The sequence below is a fragment of the Cyprinodon variegatus genome, unplaced genomic scaffold (assembly GCF_000732505.1).
Source record: "Cyprinodon variegatus isolate N-32 unplaced genomic scaffold, C_variegatus-1.0 Scaffold199, whole genome shotgun sequence".
NCBI classification, from domain to species: Eukaryota; Metazoa; Chordata; class Actinopteri; order Cyprinodontiformes; family Cyprinodontidae; genus Cyprinodon; species Cyprinodon variegatus.
Genome location: NW_015150652.1, coordinates 182,461 through 191,428, shown reverse-complemented (window position 1 = coordinate 191,428; position 8,968 = coordinate 182,461). Strand labels below are relative to the sequence as shown.

At 35.9% G+C, this 8,968-nt stretch overlaps 2 protein-coding genes across 5 annotated transcripts in view; one reads left to right on the top strand and one right to left on the bottom strand.

The window, feature by feature from the left end:
• Positions 1 to 382: 382 nt before the first annotated feature.
• vps36 (vacuolar protein sorting 36 homolog (S. cerevisiae)) lies at positions 383 to 6,858 on the bottom strand. Its single transcript, XM_015379747.1, has 14 exons — positions 6,697 to 6,858; positions 6,439 to 6,507; positions 6,122 to 6,192; positions 5,438 to 5,552; positions 5,226 to 5,315; positions 4,742 to 4,828; positions 4,365 to 4,397; positions 3,520 to 3,597; positions 3,222 to 3,356; positions 3,044 to 3,109; positions 2,885 to 2,949; positions 1,892 to 1,976; positions 1,694 to 1,770; positions 383 to 987 (listed from the first exon to the last, which is right to left on the bottom strand). Exons 1-14 carry the CDS (start codon positions 6,790 to 6,792, stop codon positions 906 to 908), a joined length of 1,149 nt encoding a protein of 382 aa, XP_015235233.1. The 5' UTR covers positions 6,793 to 6,858; the 3' UTR covers positions 383 to 905.
• Positions 6,859 to 7,068: 210 nt separating this feature from the next.
• proser1 (proline and serine rich 1) overlaps positions 7,069 to 8,968 on the top strand; it is a 16,254-nt gene continuing 14,354 nt past the window's right edge. For 3 of the 4 annotated variants that reach the window (XM_015379787.1, XM_015379788.1, XM_015379786.1), the window contains exons 1-6: positions 7,069 to 7,687; positions 7,764 to 7,829; positions 7,917 to 7,985; positions 8,169 to 8,263; positions 8,370 to 8,463; positions 8,628 to 8,738. In XM_015379787.1, the coding sequence (XP_015235273.1) occupies positions 7,643 to 7,687; positions 7,764 to 7,829; positions 7,917 to 7,985; positions 8,169 to 8,263; positions 8,370 to 8,463; positions 8,628 to 8,738 (480 nt within the window). In that variant the 5' untranslated portion in view covers positions 7,069 to 7,642. Of the gene's footprint in view, positions 7,688 to 7,763; positions 7,830 to 7,916; positions 7,986 to 8,168; positions 8,264 to 8,369; positions 8,464 to 8,627; positions 8,739 to 8,968 lie in introns of those variants that run through there. The other variant, XM_015379789.1, reaches the window with a different exon arrangement.

Here is an 8,968-nt window from a genome sequence, read left to right as displayed (position 1 = left end):
GAAACAGTTTACTGGGCAGCTCGGTTCACATTGGGGACAGAGGATGATTTGATTCTGAGTTTCAAAAGCTCAGCACGGATCAAAGACAAAAAATCAAAGGTGTGGCTGAGGACTGGTGCATATGGCTAAATGCTTAGATTTTACACAAGGATTAGTGCCTCAGCGGATATTTTTTTGCAGAATATGCAGCTTCTGCTTTGATTTGTGTTCAGTTACAGGAGTTAAATACAACAAAACATTTCTAAGATGGAGGTCAAATATTTGGAACTGGGACCAAAAGGAGACGACGCAGATTGATGGGAAACTTTATAACCATTTTATTTAATTTTGGCCCCACGGTACACAAAAAAAAATAAAATCATAAAACAAGTTTACATCATTTTGACAGACAGTAGAGAAAAAACAAAAAAAAAAATTGCAAAAACATTTGAATTAACATGATTTGCTGAAATGCTGCACATGTAGACATGTTTGCAAATTCCTCAACACTAAAGAAAACAGAAAAAGTTTGCAACCCAGTTTGCATGTATTGTAGAAATTCTTTGTTTACTTTGAAACAAAGGATCCAAATACTAGAGCCTGTGGGCCTTTCCTAACACCGTGCAAGCTTTAAATAGGCCTGGATCACCAGGAAAAAGGAAAACATACATCAAATGAGCAGACAGAGCTGTAAGTAAATGTCACCAACCCCACTTTGCATTACACCTCAATGAGCCTCTTACCAAGTAGAGTAATGTAGAATATATTTTCCTCATTTGCAATAATTTTAGAGAACTTGCCCCAATGCTTAGGTTATCAAAATATAGAAAATAACAACCAAATGTCATCACCAGGCCGACTTTAGTATCAACATGTATTTATGTTTCCTATAACTGTGGAGAGAGATACCCTAATGTTTTAGTAGATCAAAAACAGTTAGGGTAAAATCTTAACCCTTCAACAGAGTCATCCCTACAAAGGTGGCCCATCTTCTCTGCAAGCAACAACCTGAGAACGAAAAGGAAACAGAACAAACATCAAGAGGAGCAAATTAGTATAATAGAAGCAACAAAGTCAATCAAAATGACAATCATCTGTCAGAAATAAGACAGAAATTAAGATAGCTTTCTATCTCTATTCTCCCAATCTACAGAATTTGTTAGTTCAATCTCTAACTTTATACTCTCTCTGCTTTTTCTCATAATTGTAGCTTCATCTTGTCTGTTCTTGTTTGACTGTGACACCATCCTGGAAAGAAATATCAGCTGTGCTGCTGCCATCAACACCTTTGTTTCTAGATGCTGGAGTTTGGCCAGTTTTTCAGTGTAGTCCTGTTTCTCTGACTGTGACTAACTCTATGTGCTCACATTAATCCTGTAACATGGGAGCTGGTTTGTAGTTTGTCTGCCTGGCTGTGTGTTTCCATTACAGGGCCACCAGTCGAGCTGGTTGACGGTTGCCTTTTGTATCTCTATTTCATTCTGTATCTCTACTTATATCTCCTTGAACCCCAGTCAGTCTTGGCAGATGGCTGCTAACACTGAGCCTGGTTCTGCTGGGGGTCTCTTCCTGTTAAAAGGGAGTTTTTCCTCTCCACTGTCGCTACAAGCATGCTTGTAGCGACAGTGGGGAGCTTATCTCTGCAAAGTGCCTTAAAATGAGATGTGTTGTGAATTGGCGCTATATAAATAAACTGAATTGAATTTTAACTCACCGCTCCTTAGACAGAAGAACAGAAAGACCTAAGAGCTTAGCAAACTCCTCTGCTGTGAGGGAGCCTTTTTCTGTCACCTGGGATTGAATACAAAAAACACAAAGAAAAGCTAAATATATGAAATCTTCAGCGCAGTTAGCAGAACATATTATAGGAGACCTATATTATGGTGTTATGCTTGTTAAAGATTAGGCTTACATTGTCCAAAGCAGAGGCTATCATTTCCTCCTCACTGTGAGACTGCAACTGGACCACCATCACACCGCTGTCAAACACACGCAGCCTACACAATAACCACGATGCATGGAAAAAAAAAACAAGAGAAAAGACAGTGAGCAAATGGGTCATGCATGGATACCACATGCTAAAAACAAATGACACAGGAAACTCTGAGGCAAAACTGCAAAAAACATGCATGTAGTCAAAACTGCTGTTTAGATTTCACCCATCACGTCGCAAAAGAAAAAAAAAAAAGGGCATTTGAATGAAAAATACATCTATGTGTAACCTTGTAGGCCGTAGCAGTAAAATCAATATATGATGTAAAAATACAGCTATAACAGATTGAAATTATTGTGCTGTATAGCCTTCACAGACAGAATTACACAGCATTTGTTGGCCAGGTAACAGATTTCCTTCTTCCTCAGACGCATTTTAAATCACGCCATTTTGTATGTGGGTTTTTCACTTTTTTGTCAAATGTTAAAGTTGCGGAGTAACTGAAATAAAATAATAAGGTAACAGTGAAATTAAATATAATCCTGAAGGCAACAGGTTGACTTGTCAGGTTTTTAAGTGTATACAGATTTTGAAATCCATTTTTTTCCCCCTTGGACTATTTTGTGATCCACTGTCAGATTAAACCAATATAAAATAAATAAAGTTTTTTGGTAAAGAAAAAAAAAAACAATAAAAGAAATTATCCTTTTTTTCGTAGTAATTAATAAAGGTTTACTAAGACCAGTAGTGCAGACCAACATGGAAAAACTTGACCAATGTTTTTCCAAAACCACAGGAAGTAACAGGAAATGACAGCTGCGGAAGCCTGGACAGCCCTTCGCACAACAGGAAGCCAGGCAGGAAGAGCCTGGTCAGCTTCGTCCTAAGTACTGAGCACTTAACCCGCTCTACAACTGAAGGAATGTAATGCACACAGATAATTTAAACAATGCAATACAACCTCAAACTCACCTCAGGGGGAGTTTCAAGGACTCAAACATTTTGCATGCGTTTAATAAATCTTCAGGAGATAAAAGCTAAAGGGGGAAAAAACGAGAAAAAAAAGAAAATCACTAAGTTGTCACACTTGCAGAGAAAAGTCAGCAGAAAGGATCAACATGTGAGCATCACCTCCAACCCTCTGGCACGATTGACGAGACAATACACCTCTGTAAGAGCCATCATACCTCCTCGCTCCTGAAAGACAGCAAGGAAGGGGTAGAAAAGTTACACGCAAGAGGAAAATGAAAAACATGGTACCGAAATTTGGTTTATTTGTTTGATGATAGCAGACAGATGAGACACCCACCTCAAGAGGAGCCTGTAGCATACCACCTAGCTGTTTAGCCAACTGCATATGATAATGTGTACCCGATCCATGTGTTTCCCTAGTAACAGGGTTAGCAATGCCCATGCTCAGGAGGTAAGATTTAAAGCGAATCGTCTATGAAAAGGAACAAAGCTTAAATTAAAATTATTGCTAATCCGTAAGCATTAATGAGTTAATTATCAGAAATATAAGATCTCACCCATCCAAAACTTGAAGCCTAAAGGTAAAACCTTTAGCTTTTAAAGCAGGTTTTAATATTTATTGGTGGTATTCTTACCTCATCTTCTGTTATATCCCCCTGTTTGTCTTTGATCTTGTTGGCAATAGATCTGGACAGTTCCACCATTTCTTTAGCCTACAAGTTGGAGACTAATTCAGCAAATCCCTTTCTATTATAATATCTTTCTATACATAAAAATGTAACTTATAACTAAATAACAAAAACAGTATTCCTATCCGTCTTATTCTTAACATTTTTGGGACATAAAAATATTAATGTGTTTCAGTGAAATATTATTTGATTGTGAACAACTAAAAATAGGTTTACCTGTAAAGAAGATAAAGAATGTTCGCTTTTTCAAATAAACCCCCTGATACTGATACTGAGAAGGTTGCAAGTACCCGTATTGATCCCCATAGCCTCCACTCTGGGTTCCTAAGCAAAACCCTAAACCTCACATTGCTCCCCAGGCGCCGCAAATGGCACCCCACTGCTCCCCAAACGGATGGTTTAAATGCAGACAGTGAATTTTGTTGCTTTGCAATTGACAATGTAATGACAATAAAGTTGAATTCTATTCTATTCTATTCTTTTGTATTCTCCTTAATAAAATTCAGGCTTACAGAAGTAATCTAGTTAGTATTAAGTGTAAATTTGAGAATTAACTAATTAACATCAGTCAGAGGTTTTTCTTTCATGGCACAGAAAGTAATTTTTATTTTCTTGCAGAAAAACCTGGATCTACACAGTTACCTCAAAATAACTTAGTATAGATTAAAAGTAATTCCCAATAACAGTCATTGAGGGTTGGAACACTCAAGGGGTATGAATACTTTAGCAAGGTACTTGTATTTGATTTTTGACATAAATTGGCAGGAAAATCAAATGAAATCTTTCTTTACCTTCACCATCAGCTTACTGAGATCCTCAAAGGCCTAAAGACAAACACCAAAAGGTTGTTAAAGCTTAAAATGTCCATGATCTAAAATAGTATTCAAAATATTTTAAATCATGCTCCAATATTTACTGGTTTATAAAATGGTAATGTTGGTTAAATTCTAAATAAGTCTCCTGTAAAACTGCATTTAAAGAGTACAATGTCAGTTCCAGGTAATCAAGAATAAAAACTGTTCTTTTACATAAATGCCTTCATTTAATATCTTCTATATATTATTTGACATCATACATAAAAAGGTGCAGATACAATTTCTGTCTTCTGAGACATTTGAACAGAATTACAATAAAAACTTTGTCCTCTGTCTTTTTTCCCAGAAATTACCTCTGAAATGTTCTTGTCTGTTTCTTTCCTCTTCTCCTCTATTTTTCTCTCAATGCCAACAATGCCCACTGCGCGTGTCCTTCCTGCCTACATGACCACAAAGAAAAGGAAAACAAACATTGTTAAATAACTAATTCAAATGGTGTAACCATGACTGTGGAACAAAGAAAGAGAACAGCAGAAAAAACTGCCAGTAGTTAAAAAACCTATTGAGAAAAAAATATATATATTTGTTTTTTTTTATATTTTTACTGGATAGGGTCTAATCTAAATTAGTTCAATTTATTTAAGAGAATAACAATGATGTTTATCTAACTAATAGAAAAAAAAAGTGAAGAACACTGCCACCCAGTGGATTAACATTTTTAAATCAAAACCCTACATCTTAAAATTCTTAAACCTCCAGTACAACAGTAACCTTTCAATGTGAATCCTCTGATCTTGCAGAATCTGTGAAAAAATATTAATATGATTTATTTCTAACCTGAGGTCCAGTTCCTGTTGGGATAGGCTGTGAAACTGCAGTATTCTCCCATCTTTTTTGGGTCATCTCTTCTGACAGTCTCCTGTAAAACTGCATTTAAAGAGTACAATGTCAGTTCCAGGTAATCAAGAATGTAAAATGAAGATTGATGAGAACACAAACATTTACAGATAAAGGGCTTGCAAACTGTAAAGGCTTATATGTGGGACTACCTCAATCTGCCCATGTTCTTTGAAAGACAGCTTGATGAAGGAGTACTTGCTGTTCTGGTATGGACCTGGTTCCTTGTTGGCTGGTGATGGATGCAGATGGATGACTATTTTTGCACTATAAAATAAAAAAAGGCTGTTGTTTCTAATAGAGAAAAACTGAGATTTGAGCCTTAAGCACAGCAATAGGATAATTACCAAAACTAGTTGTGACTAATCACATTTTCTGGAATCTTTTTCTTTTTTATCATCATAATATTCCAGCTTAGGCATCTAAGGCATTAGAATCTTAATTTAATGCAAGCATAGAAGGCAAAGAAGGTGCACCATCTGGGTAAAAGTATATATCAGGATGCAGAGTTTAAAAGCATGGCTCACATATTTCACATACTGACACTGAGATGAAGATCGTGACAATTTATCGTGCACCTCTTTGACAATGGAAATAGTTTCACAAAAACAAAGCTTGACACGTGTCCTGTTTAATTTCAATCTGATAGTATCAGCTATATCTACATAAACTTTAAGTGACTGATTAGTAAATAAACGGCCTAAATAGGTAATTGGAAAAGAAGGAAAATAAAATCAAGACAAAGAAAATGAAAATGCTAACAAATATTGTCAAGATATTTTTCGATGACTGTTTTTATTATATTTGATCTTTTTTTTGTAATCTGATCAGCGTACCTCTTTCCTATTCCAGCAGCCTGTTCCTCAAAGAAAATTATCTGAGACAAGGGCATGGCCATGCAGCAGTCCTGCCAAATTGGAAAAGAAATAAACAAGTCATTATTACAGCAAACACAAATAATACCTTCTAGCATTATCTGTTGCAAAACAATCAGGTTAAATGTTAAATCAAGAAAGGGAGAATCCTTTATATGGTAAAATTTTTGTATGTGTGAACTGCTAATTTACAGCACACAATTGACTAAGCGATCAAAGTAAAATTAGATGTAAAAACATATTTATTTAATGTTTTTGAATTGTAGAAGTTGCCTCACATGATTATTTGCATCCCTCCAGATCAATCGATGGGTACTCAACAAGGCAGCTCCGACATTCAACTTTGCCTGGTTATAAAACAAGGAAGCAATGCTGCAATATAACAACAGTTTTACACAACATTTATAAACACGTAATAAATACCCAATGCTGGGATGCTCTAAAATCTAATGCGACAGAAATTCTATTTACAATTTTGCTGCCATGTTCTGGTAACCAAAAGCGGAAAAAAAGGCTTACTAATGAGAAAACTGTACCTTATCATCACCGTCATATAGTCTGACACCTCTTTGCTGTATCACTAAAGTTTCGTTTATTTCCAAAAGCCCATTTGACCACGAAAACCGGTCCATTTCAACTCTTGACAAGAAAAACGCAAAAATAACTATTGCTACAAACAGTTGTTCTGTACTTACTTCCTGTGGGCTGTTTAAAAATCGCCTGCCGAGAATCAATGACATTACACAAATTTTAAAATTCAAATGTAACCAATGTCAAATTAAATAACTATAAATTAACTACTCTAGAGGTTAATATTTGAATTTATTATTGTTTAATGTAATATTACTTTATCGATATTTGTTTCCGATCAGGCGCTCTAACGGGGGTCCTTTCGTTGTTGACGTTAGCCGCCAGCTGTCAGTAGCAGCTAGCTAAACTTGTGTATTTTCCTCCACGTATTAGTTTGATTTAAATATTGTTTTAAAACTTCTTTTACCAATTTTAATTTTATTTGCAGACTGCTTGAACAAGCGTTATCTCCTTGACTCTTCCAATACATGTTTTATATCTATAAGCACGTTTTCTTCGCATCGCGGTCTCGATGGGGATAACTGTAGCACGCTAGCCTGTTGTTAGCTGCAGCCTGAGCTGGTTGTGCCCTGCAGACAACTCTGCTGTTTGGTAGTCATTGTTCACTATCTAAGAGCTGATTGCTAAATGGGTATTTTAGCCATGCGGTTATCAAATATTGTGCTGCATACATACAATATATTAAAACTCGGATTCGCCGATAAATGAATTATTACCAGAAGCCAAGAGAGGAAAAAAAAACAAAAAAAAAAACTATTTTGAACGTATTCAGATGCGGATGCTTTTCATTTTAACTGACCTTATTTGTATAATTTAAACATCACATTGACTGTTAACGTCAGTTTGTAATCAACTATCGGCAGGAGGCACCGTGTGCATAAATAATACAATATGGATAAGAAATCTTTTGACATAGTCTTGGATGAGATAAGAAAGGTATTACATTTCTTTCTGATTTCAAATGTCTAATTCGTCCTCTGCAGTTTTGTTTACGCTTGATCTTCTGTTTCAGTGCGTCCTGACAGACCAGCGGGTCAGAGCTATAGAGCAGGTCCATGGATATTTTTCCAGTGAGCAGGTAATCTATCAATCTCATGTCAGTTATTGTCAAATATGGAGTTTTTCCATCTTTTACTGTGTTAAAATTGTATTTTTTCACATGCAGGTAGTGGAAATCCTGAAGTACTTCTCATGGGCAGAACCTCAGATCAAAGCAGTAAAAGCACTGGAGCATGTAAGCTGCCTGAAACTTAATTTTAGCATAGACAAAAATTACACCAAAGTTGCTAAAGGTTCACTAATCACAGTAATCCCTCTAGAGTGGCTGCCTTTCTTCACCAGAGATACAGGCTATCTCTTAAATATACGTTAAAAATGGAGTCTTGATCATTTATCTGCTCCTCTTTTTTGCCTTTAGAAAATGGTTGCGATCCCTACAACCAAAGTTGCCAACATCCTGAACTGCTTTACCTTCACAAAGGACAGACTTGTTGTCTTGGAATCAATTGCTCTGTGAGTACATTATAAAATGCAATCCTACGGTCTAATCTAGTCTTTAAATCCTCTTTGTTTTCAGTTGATTTATGGGGTATTAAATTGTATGTCCATTTCCATACAGGAATATTTCAGATGCTCAGAATTATCGGCCTGTTGAGGATCTGTTCAGAACGCACTTGTCTGAGAAGAAGCGTGCTCGCAGAATATTAGACCAGGTCTGCACTCAAAAAGAAACTAAAATTCAAGGCCACTTATTCTTTAATAAATATTATTTTTATTGATAAAAGCATTAGCATTTGTGAGATGAATGAGTTAAGCAACTATTTATCTAACAATTGAAAGAAATTCATCGATTCATTCTTAAAAATTGTCTTGTTAGGTTTGTAAGGTCGGCTGCAAGGCTCCAGTAGCTATGATCTCCTCATGTGGAATGATACCTGGAAATCCATATCCTAAAGGCAGACCCAGCTTGATCACTGGAACTTTTCCTGTAAGTACAAGAAAGATTTAGTTACTATCTCAACTAAATTATTCTCTATTTACGTGCGAGTTAAGTGGCAGAATCTCTGTTACCATCTGCTGACAGAACTGTATGTTCTTTTTCTTTTTACACAAGACAATATAAATTTAGCTTGTCATTAATGTTAAGAAACACGCTTGCAGACATAATAGATCAATCAAATGAGTAACCTTGTGAGGCTGAGATGTTGATTTTTTTTT

Excerpts from the sequence above, each read along its gene's own strand:
- vps36 (XM_015379747.1), bottom strand. The coding sequence starts at position 6,792 with ATGGACCGGTTTTCGTGGTCAAATGGGCTTTTGGAAATAAACGAAACT. Across the intron at positions 6,193-6,438 it reads GGAGGGATGCAAATAATCAT|GACTGCTGCATGGCCATGCC; the intron begins GTGAGGCAACTT and ends CCAATTTGGCAG. Across the intron at positions 4,398-4,741 it reads CAGACAAGAACATTTCAGAG|GCCTTTGAGGATCTCAGTAA; the intron begins GTAATTTCTGGG and ends GTTTGTCTTTAG.